Source organism: Nyctibius grandis, chromosome 8, assembly GCF_013368605.1.
Source record: "Nyctibius grandis isolate bNycGra1 chromosome 8, bNycGra1.pri, whole genome shotgun sequence".
Taxonomy (NCBI): Eukaryota; Metazoa; Chordata; class Aves; order Nyctibiiformes; family Nyctibiidae; genus Nyctibius; species Nyctibius grandis.
Genome location: NC_090665.1, coordinates 17,158,144 through 17,183,206, shown reverse-complemented (window position 1 = coordinate 17,183,206; position 25,063 = coordinate 17,158,144). Strand labels below are relative to the sequence as shown.

At 36.4% G+C, this 25,063-nt stretch overlaps 1 protein-coding gene across 5 annotated transcripts in view; it reads left to right on the top strand.

Annotated features, from left to right (window-relative positions):
* RASA2 (RAS p21 protein activator 2) overlaps nt 1-25,063 on the top strand; it is a 49,706-nt gene that overhangs the window by 21,431 nt on the left and 3,212 nt on the right. For 2 of the 5 annotated variants that reach the window (XM_068407008.1, XM_068407007.1), the window contains exons 6-22: nt 5,721-5,804; nt 7,676-7,748; nt 9,026-9,102; nt 10,342-10,440; nt 11,764-11,920; nt 13,098-13,246; nt 15,593-15,707; nt 16,131-16,205; nt 16,951-17,074; nt 18,461-18,567; nt 19,875-19,961; nt 20,043-20,120; nt 20,579-20,652; nt 21,896-22,002; nt 22,292-22,374; nt 23,290-23,498; nt 24,721-24,824. In XM_068407008.1, coding sequence (XP_068263109.1) covers nt 5,721-5,804; nt 7,676-7,748; nt 9,026-9,102; nt 10,342-10,440; nt 11,764-11,920; nt 13,098-13,246; nt 15,593-15,707; nt 16,131-16,205; nt 16,951-17,074; nt 18,461-18,567; nt 19,875-19,961; nt 20,043-20,120; nt 20,579-20,652; nt 21,896-22,002; nt 22,292-22,374; nt 23,290-23,498; nt 24,721-24,824 — 1,802 coding nt within the window. Of the gene's footprint in view, nt 1-5,720; nt 5,805-7,675; nt 7,749-9,025; nt 9,103-9,837; nt 9,851-10,341; nt 10,441-11,763; nt 11,921-12,511; nt 12,539-13,097; nt 13,247-15,592; nt 15,708-16,130; nt 16,206-16,950; nt 17,075-18,460; nt 18,568-19,874; nt 19,962-20,042; nt 20,121-20,578; nt 20,653-21,895; nt 22,003-22,291; nt 22,375-23,289; nt 23,499-24,720; nt 24,825-25,063 lie in introns of those variants that run through there. The other 3 variants (XM_068407009.1, XM_068407011.1, XM_068407010.1) reach the window with 3 other exon arrangements.

Sequence of the window (25,063 nt, the reverse complement as noted above, 5' to 3'; positions counted from 1 at the left end):
TCAAGTCTTTGAAAGTCTACTTATTTTGTAAATTTCTGAGGATAATTAGTCAGTGATGCCCTTACTGCTGTTTTATTAGTCACCAGGCCCTGAGAAGTCATTGTATTAGTAACTCCTTTAACAAAGCTGAAAGATAGGAAGTAGCAGAGCTGTGATTGAGTAAAAAAAGACAAAGAGTGGGCCTATATGTCTATTTCTGTCCCTGCCTCCTCTTGATCTGTCCAAAACTGAAAAAGTGTTGGCCAAAGAAAAAAAATTGTGGAAAAAATAATTCTTAAAATACCAACTATAATACTTGCCTTTCACAGCTGTATTTTACTTCATGTTGAAATTAATGGTGTCTCAATGTAAAGAGACAGGGAAGCTTTTAAACCTTCACCAGTTAGATGTTTTGTAGGATAAGGGGATTCTAGACACTTCTGCTGGCTATGGTGCATAGATAAGTTTCTAACGGATTTCTACCATGTATTCCCTGAAAGCCCAGAAGTTCTAAAAAAAAGAAAAATAGTAGCTATAACTTTCACAAACAAGATCAAGATTATGTTAAGCACACAGACAATAGCAAGTAATTCAAGGGAGCATTATCTGGAGTCCCCTGTCACCTTTTTGTTCGCAGCTGAACCGAACTGATAGGATTAGACCTGACTAGGATATGGTTTCATATTATTTTGGTACTGTAGACATACTTGTAGAAGCTGGTCTTCTAGGTGGATTTTATTATGAGGATTGATGTAAAAACTGAAGGTAGGAAGCAGTAGGAGGCAGTTTTTAGGAGTTAAAGATTGGGACAACAGAGCTGCTGATGGTGTTAGCCTCTTACAGCTACTGTGAGAGGGAGGAAGGCTTCATTTCTCATGCGAGTATGTATAGTAAAACCAACTTTTCCAAATAAGATGTTGTTGGGAAAAGAACATGTGATTTTAGAAAGATAAGTGTTGCTGCATATGACGAAGGGATGGTCAGTTGTTGTATAATGAAACCAGGAATGCTATTCCTCCTGTTTCTTTCTTTTTGTCCTCTGTGACCCCACCCACCTCCTTCGCGTTTTGTTTTTAATTTAGATCTTTATTAAGGCTCTATTCCCCAACTTTATGTTAGGGAAGTAAGCTTGGGGAAGGATAAATATTAATATATCGCAAACTATGTATAGGCAAAGCTGTGGATAACAGTCAAAAAAACCCCTCACTTAAAAAGTGGAAGTTTCCTTCTTTTACTCAAGTTGACAAAAAGTGGCCATGTACAAGATATACCACAACTGACTGATCTGGTCTTGATGCTGGGCAGGGGAGGAAAAAATGATGGCCAATTTTCTTAAGGTGAGACTTTCTGAAGCCAGCTAGGGCTTTCAGGTTGTATAAGCATTCTAAAAACATGATATTGAAATACTTTTTTCCCTGGAGGAAAGTCAAATTAAGACTTGTAATTGCCTATCTTATATCAATGAAGCCCTTACAACTTTTTTGAAATACAAGCATAAAGTTAATCTTCCTTTGGTCAAGGTTTGTCTTCGAGACCACTTACAGTGGGCTAAGCCCTGATTTTACACATAATTTTTGTATTAATTGGAAACTTGCTGTTAAATTTCATGCAGATACACCCACAGACCGTTTTTGAATTAAAATTTTGTTTTGTCTCCAATTCTAGTTGTTTCCTTTTCAAATGTGTGAATGAGGAGGGGAAAAAGATAATGCAAGAGATTAACAGCTGACTCATTGTGGGCTCTTTTTTTCAAAACCACAATGGCATGTATAGTAGCACATTTCAAAAATATATGCTTGCAGCTCTCCTTTCTGGGAGTCTGTAAAAACAAGTTTGCGTGACCATTGTTTGCATATTTGCTGCTGCTGAAATAGATGATACTTGAACAATTTCTTGCCAAATTAGGCTATTGGCTGGTAGTACTTGCCTTCTCTGTGTTTGGCATGACTTCACATTATTTACAATGTGAATACTTGAAAGCCCAGAAATGGCTTATTACAGCTAGATTTTGTCTTTTTTTTGCACTTACTTTTCAAAATAAATTATACACTATACTATCCTAAGTAGACGGGTCAGTTTGTTACTGTCCCGTTTGTACTCTGCTTGCATGAAGTCGTTCTAGGGCACGTAACAATTCTTAGGAAGTGTACAAATACTAATTTGTTAGTATTTGCAGTTACTTAGTTTCTGCATTTGGAGAACTTCAGTTGATTTGAATGGTGGAGGTGGAGTCCCTCAGTCATTAAGGGGGTTTATTGTGGGCTGTGTATTTTAAGGGCTTATTTCCATCTTAAGAGCTGAATATATGCCAGCTGTATCTGACAGGCTCATATTTCCTGTATGAAACTCCTCTTGCAGAACAGACTACTGAGATGTGAAGGAAGAATTAATGTAAACTGAAAGATCTCTTACACTGTACCGTAACTGATCAGTAGCTTGAGAAAAATAACAAAATTCCTTCTGTTAGCTATTGCTTAGACTTTTATGAAGATGTATTCCTGTGAGATTTGCTAGCTGGTAAACTTGTTGAGGTTGTGCTTTTCTGTTTCTGTGAAGTCTACTCTAATAGAGCCACTTTAAACATCTTCAAAAATGTTTAAACATGTTTACTGGAGGCTGTTTGTTCAGTAGCTTAAAACTATCTGCAGTAATTCAGTCTTGTGTATAGGGAGTAACAGTCCCGTTTGACAGTGCTGAGTTGATGTAATGGCTTCCTACCCTTAACGGCTGCTTGCCTTGCACTGCCTTTGGGGCTTGTGAGATCTTCTGCGTGACTAGGTTAATTCAGGTTGCCAAACTGACTGAAAACTGGCTCGAAACGTAAATAGCTTTCTGCAAGGTTAGTGAACAGAATCACAGTAGGTGGTAGAGGCAAGGCAGGAGTGTAAGAGACGGAGGAGGATCTGCCATTTCGGTGCAGTTCAGTTGACTGAGCTGTGCTGGCAGATAATGTGCCTAAAGCAGGCTCCAGGTGGGCACTGGAGAGCTGAGGGATGGTTAAGGCTGGCTAGAGTGAGAGATGGAAGGGGAGGAGGTGAGATAAATGGGGAGCAAATCCTTAGGCCTGATGGGTCTGAAAAGGAAAGATTTGGGAATATTAGGAGTTGATGGTCAGGGGGACTGGGGTATTGTTGGAAGAGGGTAGGCTGTCTAAGCTAGGTAGGCCTTGCTGGCGACAGAACTGGGACTTGGGCAGGAGATGAAAAGGGAATGCTGGAACTGCCCACACAGGGAGACTGACTGGAGCATGAAATCAGCTTGAAGTGACAGATCTGTATGATGAATCCGGAGATTCTAGTTCTGCTGCAAGGCTGTGTAGTTGTCAGTAAAATGTTTTTCAGCTTGCAGGAAATCACAAACAAGCCTTGCTTTAGTTTGTGTATGTTGCGGTCAAGATGTAAGAAGGCGGGGGGGGCTGGAACAAGCTGTTTCTGTAACTAAAAGTAGGGCATTGTGATCAGTTTTTGTTGATATAATACACGTTTTCCCACAGGATCAATATGTCAAGTATGCAGGTCATTCATGCAGTGATCAGGGAAGGAGTGAGAAACTTCATATACAGGGAAAGAAACTGCTTTCTGTAGGACTTGTATCTGTTTGCTAGAGAAATCCAGGAGCTTGGTGAACATGACACAGGCCGTAGAAAGAGAAATTGTGGTGTTTTTGTTAAAATAGTTGAATTCTATCCAGGTAAGTTTGACTTGATCCATCTGCTGTGAATTTCCTATGAGATTCAAGTAGAGGCTAACTTATAGGTACACTCAGCACTTAACACCTGAAACTGAAAATCTCTGGGAGCTGCAGAGACAGTCTGTTTAGTGCTACAAAATGCCTGATAGGCTGAAAGAATCAAGCCCTAGCTGCCTCAAATCAGATACCCCAAACGACTGAAAAGTCTAGACACTTTAATTTTATCGCCACTCTTCTATGTCATGTGTGTGTTGGAGGAGGAATCAATTAAAGCTTATGAAACAACTGGATGTTTCAAGAACCCATTTAAATGGTGGGTTTGAAATCACTGTAGGGTTCATTGTGATTCAAAAATTATTGAAATGCTGAAGGCCATGTGCTTGAAAACTGGAAGAAAAATAACAAATGATTGTGCAGTGGTTCAGCACTAAATGTTCCCTGAACTGGCTAAGACAAAGGGACTTTTGGGGGGGAAAATACCATCTGGTTTATAATCCTGCATACTCCAAAGAGGGTGGAGTTTTGAGGCGGTGCAGGAGTGTTAGTGTCTGTTGTTTCCCCACTTGTGTTTGAGTTTGCAGCTCTTGTTATTCTTTTAACACACTTTTTCTACAGTACAGAAAGCATTTACTTAACAATGTGTAGCTACTGTTGCTGCTATGTAACTTTAACTTGGATCTGCACAACTTACTATTTCACAGTATAGTATTAGAACATTTCCTTGATTATTTATATGAATTTAGAGCAGAGAAGTCTGTTTTCTCCTTGTTACACAGGTTGTGGATTTTGTTCAGACTGGCTAATTATGGCAACCAAAACTTACTTGCATTAATTTAGTTAAATTCCTGCAGTACATTATTTAAAAACAGATTATTTTAAAAAGAGAGAGCAGGAATATAACATTCAGATCTCATTTGTGTCTTGTTTATGAAATTTTGTAATCTGCTGAATGTTTCTGGACTTAGTAAATACTACAGTGTACGTGGCTACATTAGAGCATCGTTTTGCATCATTTTGCATCATTTTGCTAGAAAGTCTAGTTTCTGCTGTAAATTTACAAACTGTTTTGCTTTACTTCTGTTGTTCCAGCTGTTTTTAATTAATACTTACATGTGGGCAGCATCTGAAGGTTAGTCAGCTTGCTGACCCAGCTCTGTTTCTAGTAGTGTTGCTGCTGCAGTGATTCACAAAGATTGCAGCCTTCAGAAAAGGTCCAGAAAATGTGTGTCTGTCCCCACGAGCATTACTTTCTAACCGTCCCGACCCTTTTGCATGAGGAGTGGTGAACAGTGTGCCTATGTACCTGTTAAACACCGACTTACAACTTAATGTATGAATTGTGGAAGAAAACAGTATTTTTAAAAGGACCAATTAACCCTGATCATGCATTATTGTGAAAAGAGTTTGAAAATGAACTATAAACACTATTTCAAAGTTAAACTGGTTTTCTCTTTGTGGATGAATAGTATGGATGGAACCTAGACATGCTAGGACTACATACTAATAGCTGTGGATGCTTAATTTTAAATAACATTTCAGGATATGACTTTGCATTTCTCAGCCTACTCAACTTGGAATGTAGTTTAGCCAAAACAAAATATTTAAATCCATTTTAATGCCTTCCAAATGTAGTTGCTGCCATGTGGATGAGGCCAAATAGCTTTTTGTGGGCCTTGAGAAATCAAATTTAAAAGTTTTAAAAGACTGAAGTCTACAGTTTCCCCTAACATAGCAGTTTGTTTTACTTAGGATTTTGCCATGCGTGTGTGATACTGCAATGTCTTTTATCAAAGCAATTCCAAGAATTTTGTTCTCACAGAGCCCCCCAAGTCTGACTGTACACTTGAGTATTACCTTGTATTACCATCCAGAGATCTGTAGTTATGATCTACTTCATGTACATACATTACATTGTATCAATGTATATATTAGTGTGTAATACAGCAGGACTTAAAAAAAAAACTTTTAAAAAAGAAAAGATTGTTTTGGTTTTATTTTTTTTAAGCCAAAGACATTGCTTCACTGATCTATTGATTGCCTTTTCCTTGTAGCATAAAGGAGTGCCATGGGTTGCCTCTTATAAATGGACAGAATTGTGACCCTTATGCAACAGTCTCACTTGTGGGGCCTTCCAGGTAACATTTTAGTATAAAATCAATGAATCTAAAATGTTGTGATCTTAAACTGGAAAAGAAAGTCATAGGTTTTAAGCAAAAGCTTTAAAATACAGGAAAATCTTAAAATGTTTTCTGTGTACACCACATCTTCCATAGTTACTGTACTCTTCCCTTCACTACCATACTTTCAAGATTGTGAAGGTGTTTGGTCTGTCTAAACGGCCTGCACTAGTCAAGAACCACTTGTCACTCAGTTCTTTCTTTATTCTTGGGTTTTGTACTGGACTCTTGATATCTGCACTGTACTTACTACTAATTTTTGTCAAATTCCTGCATGGGACGATTATAGTCAATTGTTCACTGGCCGCCTTCTGTTCCCTGTTTTTCTTAATGCATGAGCTGCTTTGCAGCAAATGTTTGGCAATTGGGAGGAAGCAAGCGAGTGTGGAGGTTCTGGTGAGACCTTTCTAATGCCAGCACCTTCAGGATGCTCCATTCAAAGTCCCCACAGGTTTAACTGTCTCCTTTTTTTTTTGGATTGGTAATCCTGAATAACTGTTGGGGTTTTTTTTATTTAAGAAAAATCTCATATCCCACACATTCACTATCTGTAAGTCCTTGCCCGATAACATCTCAAGTAAGCAAGATTTCAGTTGTTTCTCTTATGCAACATCAAACCTAAGTCCATCTACTTTCTCTAGTACTGAAGAATTGCTACTGTGAGCATAGTACCACCATGTCTTCTAGTAAACTTGCATGTTTTAAAGACTTTGGAAGGATTGTCCCTGAGTAAGCTCTGAGTGAATGGGGCATTTTTTCCTACTTGGTAATACATGATCACATTTTTTAGGTTTGGATTGAGGTTTATCTGGTGGGTGTTTTTTTGGTTTGGTTTGGTTGGGTGGGGTTTTTTACAAGGGGACTAGGGAGATTCAACCATTATACCTAGGAAGCATGGTGTTGATTGACAAAGAAGGTAAATTGACATATATTTCCTGTTTGAGTCCTGTGATACAGTTGGAACTGGGTGAATGTTGGTCTGACACTATTTACCCTCTTGGTATGGGAATATATGTGCAAATCTGACAGAAGTTCCTCATTAAGATTTTCCAATCTCATGCATGTGTGACTCATGTACCATGATGGGAATATTTATAGGGCCAGTGCCTGAAAACAGTTAGTTGATGTCTAGGACAATTTGTCTTCTCCCTCATCTGTTTTTCCCCCACATTTTATATTTGTTTCTTTTAGAAAGCATTTTTGTACTATCATAGCACTTTACTAACTAAATAAGACTATTCTTTTATAAAATGTGCAAAATTTTAAAAAATTATAAAACACAAGGGAGTGAGGAGCAATTTTTTTGTTTGACCCTATGCTGTTTAGCATCTAGCATTAGCAGCGGCTCCTTCCAAGGAAAACATTCAGTGGCTTGATGTAAGCCTCTGTCTGTAAAGAAGTAGTGGGTATTTCCCCAACAAAAGAGGATGGGAAAACCAGAAATTGGCAGTTGAACAAGATGAGGAAAACTGTGCTCGTAACCTGCAAGCAGTGGTAAAGAAATTGTCTGCAGACTTAAGTTTGAAATGCTTCAGAAATCGTTGATATATTTTACTTGATATCTGTAAGTTATACTTGTTTGTGAAATGAAGTAGAAACTTTGGACTGGACAGATGCATGATTAACTAGATACAGCACTTGAAATTTTAACTTTTCAAACTATATTGTGAAGATGAACTAATTTTAAGATTTTCTTCATTGATCAAAGTGATCTCTAAAATGACAAAAAATGTTTTAACTTAAATGCATGGGTCCTTCTTGACAATAGAATGTCTTTATAATTGTGTGTTTAAGTTGTCTATGGTAAAAATTTTACCACATTGGAACAGGAATGACCAAAAGAAGACCAAAGTAAAGAAGAAAACAAGCAATCCGCAGTTTAACGAAACATTTTATTTTGAGGTAACTTTTTGTGTGGTATTCTGCCTGTTTATCTATTTTATGCAATATTTTTAAGCAAGCTGCATAGCAGTACCTAACACAGAAAGCTCTCTTCAAGCAAATTGAAGAGCTTTTACTAGCCTCTCAAATATAAGTGAATGACATACTTAAATTTATGGGGGCTGCCAAACAATAGCATTCCCCTTCAATTGCTATGTGAAAAATGACCCTCACAAGAACATATATGAAGGTAATTCATCATCTTGAATCATTTCATATAGCATCTGTTGCCATCAGGAGTTCTGAGAGAACTTTAACCTATCCTGTGGAATTAGATTTAAATATTTTCAAGAACATTGAGCTAAAAAAAAGCCCCAATGTATCTCTTTAATAAAACAATGTAACGATTATACCAAATGAAGCCTAATTTTATTATTTTATTAAAAACCATGTTAACTTTTTGTTATTTATGATTTTATTTAAATTCTATATGAGTTACCCTACAATAACGAAATTATGAGTTTGGCTTTTCATCTGATTTGCCTCTGTAATAAAAAATACATTTGCATGTAAGCATACTATACTGTTCAGCTGAGAGTTGAAAGTAGTACAACTATTACATGTGCTTCAAATGTATTATAATTTACTGTGTTTATATAGATCGTGGTCCTGCTGTGGGACTTCAGTGGGAAATTGTTTCATACTTACATATAGAGTGTCAACGGATGGCATGTGTTTCAGTTGACCTGCTCAAGATACTGAGTGTAATTACTTAGGAAGTAAGATACTAGGATAAAAATGTTATCCAAAGCACTCTGATAACTTTATGACTTATGATTTATTGGAGTTAAACTGAGAATGCAATCAGTCAAGAAATGAGGAAAATTAAAATAAGAGGTTACAATTGTGGTATAACTAGGACAAGAAGAGTGGACTTCTTACTTATTCTTTCCTTAAACATCTCAGAACTAACTTTAATACTTTCTTGGGGCTCATGCTGAAACCAAATAAATTCTTGCTAGTTTCATGTCATGCTTCTTTCTTACTTTTTCTAATAGATCTATACTATAATTCCCTTAGATATCAGGTAGCCCTCATCAGGTTCCATCATGAACCCATCTTGACCCATTTTTCACCTGCTTTCTGTCAAAAGACAGTTTGTTTGGTGAATTGAACTTTTTCCTTTTTGGAAGGAACAGTAACTATTTATCAGTGTTAAAGAGGCAGGGTTTTCTTTGTTTTTTGACATCCATAATACAACAGGAGAAAGTGTGATAATAGGAGGAATTTACTTCCAGGTAACCAGGTCCAGCAGTTACACGAAAAAGTCCCAGTTTCAGGTGGAAGAAGAAGATATTGAGAAACTAGAAGTCAGGTAAGTTATGTAGATTAGAAAGTTATTTATTTTATCATTAATAAATCATAATATTTTATCATCAAGACAATAAAGAAGTGTTCTATTTTAGTGTAAGTCCAGAGAATTACTGATCAGACTTTTAGAGAAGATCCTTCTGACATACAGAATGACTCAAATTTTTTTAGTTTGTTTCTTACTGAAAATGAGGGAGTTTTTTTTTTAAGTAAATAGTGGTAGAGTGTATCTAGCAGCCTAAACTTGTTTCCTATGCCTGTGAGTAAAGAGGTATGAGAGGAACTTGCTTCATAGAGGAACATTTGTGTTGCATCTTTTCCTTGTAAATGCAAATACTTCAAAATATATTCCCCTTTTCTGCTCCTTTACCCTTAGAATAGATCTATCTGTATTTTTGCTATGTAGTTAGAACAGTTGAGAGCCCCTGTACTCAGTTTCTTTTCTTTATTGTGCTCATGCACATACATGCACCAGATCCGATGAATGACAAAAAGTCTTCGAGGCTAGCATATGCTGGCATATTTCCTAACAGGCTTCAGAAGAAGAATTTAGTGGTTAGTTTTAATAGCCATTATAGAACTAATTTGGTATGTGCATTTTTAACTATTAGCTTGATGAATATCTTAATTAGAATTGTATATTTCATTATAGATGCAAATATATTTAGAAAAAATAGTCATGCCCCAGCAAATCTAGTATTAATTTTTTTTGTTCTTCTTAACAACTGCTGTCTGTCAGAAATGTCAGAGAGGTAAGAAGTAATAGAAGAAACCCAAGGTGCATGTCTGGAGTCTGTGATTCCTTTTGAGGTTGTAAGCATACGAGCTGCTGTTTGGAAAACAAGCGCATGTGTTGGTGTGGCATTGCAGTGTGCCAGATTTTAGCAATTCGATAGGGATATGTAAATATATCGGTTAAAAAGTTCACTTGAATTACCTGAGAAGAAATGTGCACAGTTTTGGGGGTGGAGACTGCTCAGAATACATATATGTTGCCAATACCACTATTATTTACTGATGCAAGGTCTGCGAGTCTAACTCACTGTTTGTTTTTTTATCTGTTCTTCATGGGTTAATAAGCCACTCATTTGATTCTTCTTGATTTAATTCGAATGGAGTGAGATTTCTAACATTTCCTGCCTGCATGCATGTGAATTATTGCTGTAAGGCAGTTACTGCTAACTTGAAGATTTTTATTTCTCTCTGGTAGAAAAAAAAACCTGAGCAATGTTCTTATTTTCAGGGTTGACCTATGGAATAATGGAAATTTGGTACAAGACGTCTTTCTAGGAGAAATTAAAGTTCCTGTGAAGGTGCTAAGAAATGATTCCTTTCAAGCATGGTGAGAAATGGTGGCTCAGAAGTGAATTTGCTTCTGTCTTGCAGATCTTCTTTGCAAAGGATATGTTTCATTCTAACTATCCATTAAAATGTCTTTCTGTTCTAATCTAGGTAAAACGTCTTTCTAGAGAGTTTCCCCGCTCAATAAATGAAACTTGCTGGGGGTACTTTTAGCTCTTTTCTTCCCCCAGTCTGCCCACTCCCACAGAATAGTTCGTGCGTTTGAGGGACAAGTGCAGAGAGTGAAGAAAGGGAAGACTGAGCGTAATTATCTTCCAGTCAGCTTGCTGGATTTTAGTGATGTGTGTATGCTTTTCAGCCTAACCAGCAAACCTGGAGCTTCTCAGAATTGCATCACTTGTCATTAGATTCCTAACTCAGACTTCCAGAATGACTGATGAAGGGTTTATTTAAAAATAATCACTAAGTATGGCTTCCCCCCCGCCCCTCCTTGGGGAGGTTCAGGAAGTATGTTCTGGAACCAACCCAATGTCATTTCAGGGGAGGAGGCACAGAAGTTTAAAAGCTGGAAGTGTAAGGTATGAAGGGAATTCAGGAAAGAAAGACCTCTGCTTATAACATAGCAGCAACCTCCCTTCTGAAGTTCTTGCAAACAGGAGCCCATCTCTAGCCCCTTTACTGTCCCAAATGCTTAGCGGCAGGAAGTGATGAGTACAACAGATTCGAATGCCTCAAAGTGTGTAAAATATTCTGCTTTTAGTGCACCTTTCAGTACAGAGAAAAGAGTGGAGGAAGCCCTCACATATCCACGTAGAAAACACGTAGGAAGGAGGTGGATAAATAGGAACTAAATGGAACACAGGTCTTGGCCGGGAACCATTATGGCTCTGCTCCACGTGCCCACCTCAGGCTCCAAGTGTCTTGGATGTATTGAAGTTGAACTCTGATTCTTAGTCTTAGTGTTTGAATGTGATCCTAAACATAAATGTATGTGTCAGTTTTTTCCATTTTTTACACTGTGTATTGCAGGCACAGGCTTGTTCTGTCAGTGCTCTGAACTGATGAAAAGTGGTATGACCATATTAACATCATGACATGCCTCCGTTAACAACCTGCTAAAAGAAAGGTTATATTAGCATGCACTCAGTACCAGTGTATTGTGTTCGTATAGCTTTTTGAATTGACCTGACTCATGTCCAGTTCACTTGAAGCATCGATAGAGAGGTTTGTGTCTGTTAATATACTTTGCAGACTCAGTTTATGTATACTGAAATAATTAAATGTGATACTTCACTTTGTTGTGGAATTAGTCAAATTAATGAAATGTGAATCTTATATTTTAGAATTGCCCTGTTGCTTTCAGGTACTTACTTCAACCAAGAGAAAATGGAAACAAGTCTTCTAAAACTGATGATTTGGGATCACTTAGATTAAATATCTGTTATACTGAAGACTGTGTGCTTCCATCTGAATACTACGCTTCTCTAAGAAACTTGCTGCTAAAATCACCAGATGTTCAGGTACTTTTGTTGAAAATGTCTTTTAAATTGAATACTTCAAATAATTATGCAGTCCTGCATGAGACCATGTGAATTATACATATCTAGAGAATTTTTTTTGTTCCTTTGCATGAATTCTGTCACAATCAGATGAGCAGCTTGTAGAGCATTTACTACTTCTCCAAAATACCAAGATTTTTTTCTTACTTTAGAAGAACCATCAGAGACAGTGAAAAAACCTGTGCTGTGTGACTAGAAGAGAGAAAATACTTTCTTCTCATTGATTGCTCTTTTCAACATTGTCTTTTCCCACTGGCTGCTATTGGCCCCCTGGATTTAACGGTTTTCCGGGGCATTATTGGCACTGAAGAGGCAGATAATCACCTTTACGAAAAATGGTCTACTTCAGAACTGATTTCTAATTCCACTTCTTCTGAACGGCTTCTGTCTACCACAGTATGTTAATCAGCATGACTGGATTTCTCACGTGGACATGGTGACAAAGAGGGAAGTGTGGTAGATGGTCAGCATGGCATTGAGACAGAAATCAAATTACAGTAACCAGACTTTACATTCCTAGGTCTTTTATAGCCTTTCTTCACTTCAGTGTTGGTAAAGTACTGACAGAGGAGAAGAAAGGTAAAGAGGATGCAGATTGTGACTAAAATTTTTGCTAGCCCATATTCAAATACTACTTCACTGGAATTTAGGAAGAGCTGAGTATGTAGCTAGCAGCAGTCAGCAGCTGTCTTTTTTACTTAAATGAAATAACTTGATCAGTTTTTGTATTGAAATTCCCAAGTGTAGAATGTCAACAGACACTTCAGAAGTGTGAGAACTGTATTTTAATTTAACTCTGATTATAGTTTTAAAGTCCTACAAAGATACATGACATTATAGTAAAGCAATTGCTTACTGCCTCTTACTTGGATTTGTGAGAAAGCCATACTGTAACCTTTTATGGAGAATGAGAAGGGTGAGTAGATGTTGAATTTCATTCTTAAGTGTCAAGTATAGAGTAGATAATATCAATTTTCAATTAAGTATTTCTGTAGAATGGCAACTTTTAATTGCCATGTTATACAGCAAATGTTGAAACCTATGTCTATAGTCTTGTTAGATTTGAGCTGTACTTTGCCAGATACATGAAGAACATTTAACTACTTCACTCATGATTTCATATTCTGCTTTCTCACAGCCGATTTCTGCATCTGCTGTCTACATACTGAGTGAAGTTTGTCGAGACAAGTACGATGCTGTTCTGCCTCTTGTACGGTTATTGCTACACCACCATAAGCTAGTTCCATTTATTGCTGCAGTGGCAGAACTAGATCTGAAGGACACCCAGTATGTATTTCATGTTTAGTGATGTCATGCCTTTTAAAATTATTCTTAGTGTTTCAAAGGGCTTCATGATACAACACTGATAAGTAAGCGTGTTGAATTTCTTTCTCTCATTATGTAAAACTGACTTTGGTGGTCAATGGGACAGAGTCCAGTTGGAGGTCTGTGTCTAGCGGAGTCCCGCAAGGGTCGGTTCTGGGACCAGTTCTATTCAATATATTCATTAATGACTTGGATGAGGGATTAGAGTGCGCTGTCAGCAAGTTCGCTGATGACACAAAACTGGGAGGAGTGGCTGATGCGCCGGAAGGCTACGCAGCCATTCAGAGGGACCTGGACAGGCTGGAGAGTTGGGCGGGGAGAAATTTAATGAAATATAACAAGGGCAAGTGTAGAGTCCTGCATCTGGGCAAGAACAACCCCATGTACCAGTACAAGTTGGGGACAGAGCTGTTGGATACCAGCATAGGGGAAAGGGACCTGGGGGTCCTAGTGGACAACAGGATGACCATGAGCCAGCAGTGTGCCCTTGTGGCCAAGAAGGCCAATGGCATCCTGGGGTGTATTAGAAGGGGTGTGGTCAGCAGGTCGAGAGGGGTTCTCCTGCCCTGGTGAGGCCGCATCTGGAATATTGTGTCCAGTTCTGGGCCCCTCAGTTCAAGAAGGACAGGGAACTGCTAGAGAGAGTCCAGCGCAGAGCCACGAAGATGATTAAGGGAGTGGAACATCTCCCTTATGAGGAGAGGCTGAGGGAGCTGGGTCTCTTTAGCTTGGAGAAGAGGAGACTGAGGGGTGACCTCATTAATGTTTATAAATATGTAAAGGGCAAGTGTCAAGAGGATGGAGCCAGGCTCTTCTCAGTGACATCCCTTGACAGGACAAGGGGCAATGGGTGCAAGCTGGAGCACAGGAGGTTCCACTTAAATTTGAGGAAAAACTTCTTTACGGTGAGGGTGACTGAACACTGGAACAGGCTGCCCAGAGAGGTTGTGGAGTCTCCTTCTCTGGAGACATTCAAAACCCGCCTGGACGCGTTCCTGTGTGATATGGTCTAGGCAATCCTGCTCCGGCAGGGGGATTGGACTAGCTGATCTTTCGAGGTCCCTTCCAATCCCTAACATTCTGTGATTCTGTAAAGACATTAATCTTTTATTGCTAGTTTATAAAAACACTCATTAAAATCACTTTGAAGCTTGAAGTAGGAGTTAATGATTGTGTGCTATTTGGTAAAATTTTGTAAGATTTTCTTGGAGCTAGTATACAGCTAAACATTGCAAGCTAGCAGTCTAGAGTTGTGTCTAAGAGCACATAGTTTTTATTTTAAAATGTCATAATTTGGCCACTCTTCAAATTTTACTGGTCATTAGATTGGTACTTAACATTTTTTAAATTGCTGAGAATCTTATCCTGTTTCCTTTAATATGTGACTTAAATGAGGGGTACTCTTTTTCTGCAAAGATGCCTTGTAAGTAAGTACGTGTCCTCCTACATACCTTAAAAGTAGCGAGCACAGGAGCTTTTCCAAGTAGCAGTGTATGGCCTGTGAATTTGCAGCTCTGTGGTTAGGAGCGAAATGAAGTAGACCTGAGTGATGGTCACTGAGGTGCCAAGTCATGTCCTGTGGAGATGTGGAAGGGATTTTGTCACCACAGGATGGTTCATTTCAAAGCTGACTTGTTCCAGATTTAAGTAAAGTGAAACAATTTAACTGTGTAGAAAGAGGTGGCTCATGGAAAATAATTTTCTAAACTGCATTTTAGTTCACACATTCCTTTCTGTTAACATTGAACTGTAACAAAGAAAGATTAAACTAAATCTCTCAGATTAGAAAGATTACTTTGCACAACTGACTCTCAGTTTTCTTCAACAGCTGTAATGAATAAAAACCATAACCCTAGAGTAAATATGTTTTGTTTTAAGTGTCTGAGTTTATCAGTGTAGTGTAGCAGTATGCTATTTATTGTAGCTCTAAGATTTTTTTTCACCAGGACTACGGGAGGGAGAATTGTATATTGGTGAGGTACAAGTCATTATTTTGGAATTTTCTCCAATTGTTCTTTCGCACATTCAGCACTGAATTACAACTTTGTCTACAATTTCTTAGGCTTTTCCTTATGGTTTATGTTCCTGGTTTTGGTAATAGCTGTAATAATATTCTTGTTTATTCTTTTTCTGTTCCTGAGTGCCATTGCAAGCTGGGTATCTAGGTTCTGGAGTTCCTGACTGAAATGTATGAAAAAATTATTTCAAAAAATTAATTATTTAATAGCAACATAAAGTATTAATCAGATTTTGTAACTGAGCTTCTTATTTTTTTGTGTTAAAGTAAAATAAATTATTTTCTTACAGAGAAGCAAACACAATCTTCAGAGGCAACTCCTTAGCAACTCGGTGTGTAGATGAAATGATGAAAATAGTGGGGAAGCACTACCTAAAGGTTACTTTGAAATCTGTTATTGATGAGGTAGGTTATCCTCCTGAAACTGTTTTCAGGACACTTAGCCCCCTGGGGTATCGTCTCTTTCATAGGCATTCTTCTTACAGCTCACTCTGTGGTAGGAATCACTCGGTGGGGGCAGTTGTAGAGGAAAGTTAAATTGAGCAATAATTGGTTAAGTTTAATGGGAGGAACTGCTTTTTGTTACTTATGTTCCAGATGCTTGAAAGTAAACAATGACAGTTGCTCCAGTTTCTAACACATGGATTTACATCCATGTAAAAAGGCACACACAAATGTGAGGGTGAATATTGCATGCTGTTATGGATTGTTAGAACCTGTGCAGAGTTTTACCCCTAAATCTAGGACAGAATATGTTTTTAAGTAGGTGCATTTCCATGCTTTCTGTCTGAAAAATTGAACTCCTATAGTTTTGTTTGTTTGTTTCAGATATGCGAGTCTCCTAAACCCTGTGAAATAGATCCCATCAAATTAAGAGAAGGGGATAATGTAGAAGTTAATATGGTGAGTTTCCTGATCTGTTTTTCCGAATTTAAACTTTCTCAAAACCTGATAGGAAAACATTTTAAAAAGCAACTCCATGTAATGGAAAAGGAGTAACTTGTGGTAGCAGTATAAATCTCTGATTCCAGAGTAAACAGGAAAAGTTATATTTTCTTATCCCTGTTTATGAAAAAAGCAAAGGGAAAGTTCAGTGGAAAATGGGATGGGGAGGAGAAGCTAAACAGAGGATTACAGTCATCCTTACCAATTTGTTGGGTGTTGTGATTCCTGATGTTCTGTACTCAGCATCTAGATGATGAAGTAGCTAATTAGGACTGCTTAAACACTTTTTATTGAAGTTTTGCTTGCCACTTGCTTGTTACCAGAGGATAACATTTAAGGCAATAGTAGCTGCAACAAACTGAATTAACATTCACTGGGTGTGCGTGGGAGGCGTTCCTTCCTTGTAACATGTTGTTGTTAAACTACAAAAATGGGTTTTGATAGATAGCTGTATATTGCCACCACTGCTTATGTACTTTAATGTAAGTGAATATCATTAAACTATCTTTTAACACTAGTAATCCCATATAAATATTACGAGGCTTTTAAAATATGCAGTGTACTAAAATACATAATTGAATAGTCAGGCAGTGTTTTAAAAAAAGGAATTGTGTTATGTTTGTCTTCAGGAAAGAAACATTGAAATGCAAATGTTAATGGTCTGAAAATGGTCTGAAAAAATACCTTTTTTTCATAATTGCAGGAAAATCTACGCTATTATGTAGACAAAGTATTCCGTGAAATTGTGCAGTCAAGTATAAGCTGTCCTACCTTAATGTGTGATGTTTTTTATTCTTTGAGGCATCTGGCTGCCAAAAGATTTCCAAGTAAGTGTTTTCTAAAAACTTTTGAAAATGGTGTTCAGAGTGAAATACTTAACATCTGCAGTTACCTTATGGGGATTGTTAAAATTCTTGTCTTATCCAAAGCTGTGCCCTGAACTTCTTACTTTGACAGTCAAGCATTTGGTTTTTTGTTAGTCTCTTAAGTTATAGTAAAGCCTTGTGGTCAATCAGCAAGAATTTTGTATTTTCTGATACAAAAATGTAGCAGGTCAGAACACTGCAAGACAGCAGCAAATAAGAAGTCTCTAACAAAAGTATGAAATACTAGAAGAAAAGCACAAGTAATACAGGAATTTATTTAGTTGAAAGATACGTAAAATTTGGAAGAGCTGATCTGTTTATTGCTTCTGAAGAAGCAAAATGTAAACTTGAAAATAATTTTGGTATTTACATCTTCACTACATGAACTGCAACTATGTTGACTATGACTAGAATATTCATAACTCAAGTGTTCAGCTTTACTACTTACGGATAGTTTTGGGGACCGTGGATAATGTAAAGTATTTAATGCGTTTGTAATGTGACCAGAACAGTTTTATTCATTCAGAATGGTTCTAATATAGGAATCATGTGGTGGGTCTGAAATACTTTTAAGTCAATTAAAATCTAAAATGTCATATAATAAGCTACAGAGGAAGAATATACTTGTCATATTCTGGAACCTTTCTCTGATTCATGTTTGTCACTGGAACTGATGCCATAAATTCCTCTAGTTAAGACAGTCCTTTCAGAAGAGCTAACTTCCCAGACAGATCAGATTGAAGTGGTCATTAGAGTAAGAATGTGATCCCACTATATTTCCCAGAATAGAGGTGTAAATATACACAAAATATTAAATGTTAAAATCCTCATTTACAGCATCAAAATTATATAACACCATGGTTTGATGATGCAACTCAGAACTGGAGTAAAAGTTGTTCGTATGTGTTGACTGCATTTGTTGTGCAGCATGGATGTATTTGAGTCGATCAGTGATTAGCTTTACGGGTGAATAAACCTGATAGCCCTAGTTTTTAAACGCAGCTGCTACAATATTCTCTTTTTTGGTTTAATGTGCATGCAGCCATACCTAATCAACACTCTGTATGTAAATGCTTGCAATAATCTCATCGTTCCTAGTAGTGGAGCTGATGAGCCAGTTGTATGAGAACAGAACTTCTTTTCAGAGAAATAAACCCTCCATTATAAGTAGAACATTTCTTACCATGATCACCTTTCTCATTTCATGCACTTCATTGATTTTTCTATTCTATTTTAAAATATAAATGTCTCCTCTGACGTTATCTTCTTAAGGATTTTTATGTTGACTGTCTTCATTGTTTCCTATTAAGTTCAGTGCATGTTACATTTCATGGTTTTTCTCTGCAGATGATCCTCATGTACAGTATTCTGCAGTGAGCAGCTTTGTGTTTCTTCGTTTCTTTGCTGTAGCCGTAGTCTCACCTCATACTTTTCATTTACGACCTCACCATCCAGTAAGTTTTGTGAAGCTTTGTTCTGTTTTATTCATAATGGTCAGATCTCTTTATCTGGGAAGGCATAAGTTACTTTCAGTGGGACTGTAACTGGGAAATAAGATTGCTAAATGTCTCTAGGTTGAGTTTTCATTTCAAAGGAGCCAAGACATTTGCAGTTCTTTAAGCATCACATTTCTCAGTCTTTGTGAGGTAAAGAATGTACATCATATTCAAATGATGTAGAAGAGCTATTGATATTTAAAGAAGCTGTGCCTTTTTGGGGAATGTGCTGCTTTGTTAGAATAGCAACATGACTGAGGGTTCTTTAAGGCATGTACCTAAACTGCATGGGTTCCTTCCACTGTGGAAGTTAAGTATTCAGATGTCACTTTTACTTTTAAAAAAATATTTCCATTTGTGTCTTAAACAGAGGTTGTAGAGTTATCCAGTAATTGTTCTGTATATTTGTTCTGGACTCCAGTAGTTGCAGTGGGTTGCCAAATCTTCCATTTTCAGTTTTCAAATTGTCAAGTAGTTATGCATTAAAAAAAAAAAAAACATCTTCAAAGACAGGAATATGGAGATAAGAAAAAGATACTGTGTTATTTTCACATAATACACAGAATATGTATGAAATCATCTGCTCCAGAGGTTATCTTTATTAACTTATTTTATCTACATAAGTGTGTTGTGCTTTCAAAAGAAAAAAATCTACTTACTCAAATTCATTCCTTTGACGTTATCCGGTTTGTTGAGTAAAAAGATTTCAGGATTTTATCACTTGAGGGTTAAACATTTTAAAGGCCTCTTTCTGTAGCTGTGTTTATAATCCTGTACTAAAATGCAAGCAGTCAGGTAGCAAACAAATTAGGCAAAAGCCTTAAAGACAAAGTTTTAAATTCACTTGGTGTTATGAAAATTTCTACCATTTGTCTAGCAATAGTTCATTATGTTTAGTGTAAAGTTTTGAATACTTTAGAAGCATTAGATGTGTAGTAACAATTACAAGATTTGAAGGGTTTGAGATGTTTTAAAGGTAAAAATATTTTTCCAAGTACTAATATTAAATTCTAGTGGTAGTGAGTAAAATATTAAACACTGTGCAGAAGCTTATAAAATATACATATATTCACAAAGCACAAGTGCTAATAGAGGACAATACTGCATACGCATTTCTTTTTGGGCGGAGAAGAAAAGGAGTGAAGATGTGTCAGATTTGCTACGTTGTGTAATATAATATTTTTGTGACATTTTCATTTCTAAATCAAAGTTTTACCTGGAATTATGAAAAAATATGACTTCTGGATTTTGTTTCTTTATTTTAGGATGCACAGACTTCTAGAACATTAACTCTTATATCAAAAGCCATCCAGACATTGGGGAGTTGGGGAAGTTTGACCAAAAGCAAACTTGTAAGGCTACTAAAATTCTTTATTACTTCCTAGACAACATTCTTTGAAAGTTTATTGATGTCAGTATACCTTTTCTTTCAGTCAAGTTTCAAGGAGACGTTTATGTGTGAGTTTTTCAAAACATTTCAAGAAGAAAAATTTACTGAATCTGTTAAAAAGGTACCTTTCAGCTAGATTTTTTTTTTTTAATGGTTGATGTATCTGATCAGTCTTAATTATTAGAAGGTTGTGTTGTGGTTCAGTTTTTCTACTAGAGAGAAAAAGAAAAATTATGGTCCATTTCAGATGTTTAAAATAAAAAAAAACCATCCATACAAACGCAGAAGAGTTACACATAGTGGACTAAGCTAATTTAGTTTAAAAAAATAAAGAAGTATAAATTTTTTGAAACAGACTTGATTATATCTGCTGTTTAGGAACTAATTAAAGAAATCTTGAGTGGCTTATGAGCATCCCTTGTTACATTGTTCCAAGTCCCTGCAACATATTTTCATTTCATCTTATGCATAAAGTAATTGTTCTGTTCCGGGAGAAACTGTACATGTATATTTTCAAAATAGCTTTTGTTTGTTCTGTGTTTCTGAATGGTATATATTCGCTGTGTATTTTTACTTAAGTTCCTAGATGATGTTTCCTCTACTGAAAGTAAAGAGCCCAGTGGTCTGAGTGAGCCAGTACACCTAAAAGAAGGGTAAATACATCTTGAATCTGTATCATGCAAACCAGAATTGACTTTACTGTTTTTTCATTAACGCCACCGTCATGTTAATGCTCATTAAAATGTTTGATATACTGTAGAAATTATGATATTTGTAATTCTTTGTTAGTTTGCAGAATTAGTTTAAACCAACAGCTGTAAACTTCTGTAACTCATCTTTTAAATACTTTGGAAAAAATAATGAAAGGCAGATTAAAACCTATTCAAGCCTGTCTGCATTTCTTACAATTCAGTGTGTGCTCTATGATGGTTTATTCAGGATTGTGGAAGTGTATTTTAAAAGAACCTATTAATTTTATTTAGAATTACTTTGCATGTTGTTTAAGCCCAGCCAGCTAAATGTTCTGCTGTTACAGTAGGGCAAAAAATTACCCTGTAATCGGAATACTTAACAGTAAATGATACAATGCTTTTATAAAGATCAAGGTGAAAATCATTCTTTCTAAGAGATGAACTGTCTCTTTTTTTATGTTGATCAATAATAACTGATGAATTAATTCAAACAACATTTGGGGGCGGGAAATCTTTGTATTTACCTGAGAAGCAGATTCATAGCAAGTAAAGATTCTTCTGTGAAACAAGCATCCATATTTCAAACAAGGAAGAAATGTACCTCTTATTAAAATACTAAACAGAAATGAAGGAGACAATTGTAGTGGATCAACACTTAGCTATAGCAATTTGGAAGCTAATCTGTATTATAAATTGATGGCTGTTGCTCAGCAAATTAGTTGCCAGTGAGTACACTTAAAGTGTACTGAATGAAGTTTGTGTGTAACCTTGCTATTGAGTTATGTTCAGCGTCATTTCATTTACATTCAGTTTCTGATCCAGATAAGACCAAGTACATTCACATGTAGAAAGTGGCAGGAAAGAGATTATCTTGTAGTTGTATGCAGCTTACTCCCTTTTGGGAAAATTTGGAGTTCTGGATCTGGGTAAGAAAGAACTCACTCCAGATTTACTGCTACAAACAAGAGTCTGGATTGCATACTTTTCAAACTCCTTTCCTGTTCATGGAACCTTGTCCACGATCACCATATTAGGAGATTATCTTGAGGATCTATTTTGAACAACTAGTAGGGTTTTTTTTAGTCTATAATGAAGGAATTTTTATGTTGCTGCATGACGAACAATAATGTGTTATCTCAATAAATGGTTTTGAAAGCTCTTCAGAAGGCTAATGGTTGCATTTAATTTGATTCTGTCTTTACAGAGAAATGTACAAAAGAGCTCAGGGAAGGACTCGTATTGGTAAAAAGAATTTCAAGAAGCGGTGGTTCTGTCTAACAAGTAGAGAATTGACCTACCACAAACAGCAAGGTAAATTATGTTTGTTTTACAATTATTTTTATTTTCTCAATACTTTCTAAGTGTTTGCATCTGATTTGTGCTTTTTAAAATGCGTAATTTTTTTCTTTTCCTAAAGTACATATGATATGTTTTAGTTACCTTTGCCCTGATTACCAAATGCTTCTGTCTATGCTTTGTGTACATTTTCTCAATAATAAAAATGCACATTTTGAGAACTTAACCTACAGTGTCAGTGCACTGAAATTATAAAACAGCTTTTTAAAAATTGCTTCACTCATCTGTTCACAATTTTTTACAGATAAAGAACCACTTTTCACTATTCCAATCAAAAACATCCTTGCAGTGGAGAAACTTGATGAGAGCTCCTTCAACAAGAAAAATGTGAGTCAAAAGATAGCTTATGTGTAATTCTTGATGTGTTCTTTTAATAGAAGAGTATAATTAACTTATAGAGTTACTGAAACCCTATTACTAAACACTTCAGCAAAAAATCTTTTTTGGATCAGGAATAGAAAGCTGTGTGCAGTATTTCCAAGTACTCTGAACATGGAACTTAACCTGGAGATTTGGATCACTGCAGCACTTTTCTGACTGATTTTATGATTTCTACCACCCTTTCCAAATTTCTGGAATGAAGGTTAAAACTACTGTGACCTTATTACAGAGCACTTTTATGTAAGGTATTAGTAGTATGTATTATATTGTGTTCTACTAGAAATGTGATATTGTCAAACTTAGATTTATCCTTTTGATGGGAACTTCCTACACCACCTTCATCAGCTGAGACAGTTGTCTGTGCTCACAGCCTCATTCTGGGCCTGTAACACATCAGTATTTCTGTTGTTACTTCAATCAGAAATTCTGAGGCAGTGGTAAACGTACAGCTGTTACTTAAGCTGAGGGTGGCTAAAGGAGAGACATCTGGGAATCTTCTGTTACACTTAGGATATTAAGCATGAAGTCTGAGGTCCCATTTAAAGATACGTGAATGAAGAGGACAGAAAATGCATCATGTTCTAATTCTTTAACGATTCTTTTTTGGATGAGAAAATTGTGTAGATGGAACACAGGGAGCTGTTTTGATTTTTTTTTTTTTTTTTTTTCTTTCCCTCCTAAATAGGGCTATGTAGTAAAACGAAAGAGGTGAAAAGTCTTCTTTTCTCCCTTGTCTCACTTTCTGTCTTAATTTGGCTTTTTTGAATTGCCTGAGCTTTGAAATGTATTTTGACATATTCAAAGTTGCTCAATAACTGGGGTTTTTTTACTGAGCAGAATAATGTTGCGTTCCTTCTACAGATGTTTCAAGTACTACATGGAGAAAAGCCACTCTATATCCAAGCAAATAACTGTGTAGAAGCTAGTGAGTGGATAGAAGCTCTTTGCCGGGTAACGAGATGCAACCAGAAGAGGCTTAGTTTTTACCATCCTTCTGCTTTTCTGAACGGGAACTGGCTTTGCTGCAAGGCTACAATAGAGAACACAGTGGGCTGTGCTCGTTGCACTGCGTAAGTTGCTTCTCAAGTGAAAATACCTATGTTTTTAGGACAAATAATATATGATTCACTATACAACTTGAAAATCTGAAGGCAAGGCTTTCCCTGTCTACTTTAACAAGTTACACTAGTAAAAATAAATACTAAGGCCCGAAGTACTGGATTTTACTAAATCTGTTACTTCATCAGCCACCATATGAAATGAAGGTAACCAATTCAGCATATAAATCAGAAATATTGGATGGTTGAATTCTTTGCATGCAGAATAATAGTTTTAATAGCTCAAGTTTGTTCAGATGCCAAGCTGAATGCAGAAATATGACATGCCTAGGTCATCTATATGAAGTAATTGAAATACCTTGCTGCAGAGGGCTCAGCCTGGAAGTCTGTCTTTTTCCGTAATGACATTGTCTCATTTTATACAGCCACTTTTTTATTTTAACCTCACATATGTTAAAACACGGTATACTAAGAAAAATAACTAAATAATCTTGGGCGTAGATTCTGACAAATGATTTGGTTTATGTAGGTATGTCAGGAAAATTAATAACATCTTAAAATGTATTAATGCCTTTCTTTAAGCTGCTGATTTCTGAAAACAAAAAAATATCTAATCTTTTTTAAAAATAAATTTATCCTTAACTGGATGGGTTGCGTAAATTACAGACTAAAGATCTCAGTCAGTCTTCTAAAATTCAGTATAAGTCCTACAAGATAACTTCCTGAAAATATATATAATACTTGTACCATGTTACTCAGTTCATTCGTGTTAGGTTTCTCAACAGTTCAAAAGATTCCTGTTACTAAATAACTTTTGGCTGTTTTTGTCTTTCTGGTTTTTCACCTGTTCTGGTTTAGGAATGTACCTTGTCCTTCTGTTCTGGTTACCTTTGAAGTATAGTAGATTTTAAGAAGTGCTTCGTTGTCATTTAATAACAATTAACCTTACTTCGATATGTTTAAAATAGTTTTCTCTTGACATACTGAATAATAAATTCTATTGGAAAAAGCAAATTTTAGTATTGCTGTATTCATTGCCCTCAAAACTGTAGGTGCCTGTTTCTGTAGAGCACTTGCCATGAAAGCTAAGTTTCGTGTAGCAATTGTAAAGCTGTGTATGAGTGATAGACATATTAAAAGGCTAAGTATATTGAAACAGAAACAGTTTTAACTTGCTTTCAAACCTTTCAAGAATTACTTATATTGACTACCTGTCTCTTTTTTCACCTTTTAGAGATGTTCCTGCGGATACTCAAATTGAGATTGATGGAGACAGAGAGACAGAAAGAATTTACTCACTTTTCACTATCAACATGTCTAAACTACAGAAGTTGGAAGGTACTCAATAATTCAGAAGAATTACACTGATATTATTCAGCTCTTATTCTTTAGGCCCATAACATCAGTTTGATGTCTTAACGATTTACCTGAAAATAATAGAGAGTAGAGCTCTGGTATCAGACGTTCTTCAGTCATTTCTTTACAGTAGACACCAGGCATGCATGTTGTTCTAACTGAATTTGCTTATATGAAATACCTTTAATAGACTAAACAGAGAGACTGCAAGTATAGCCAAT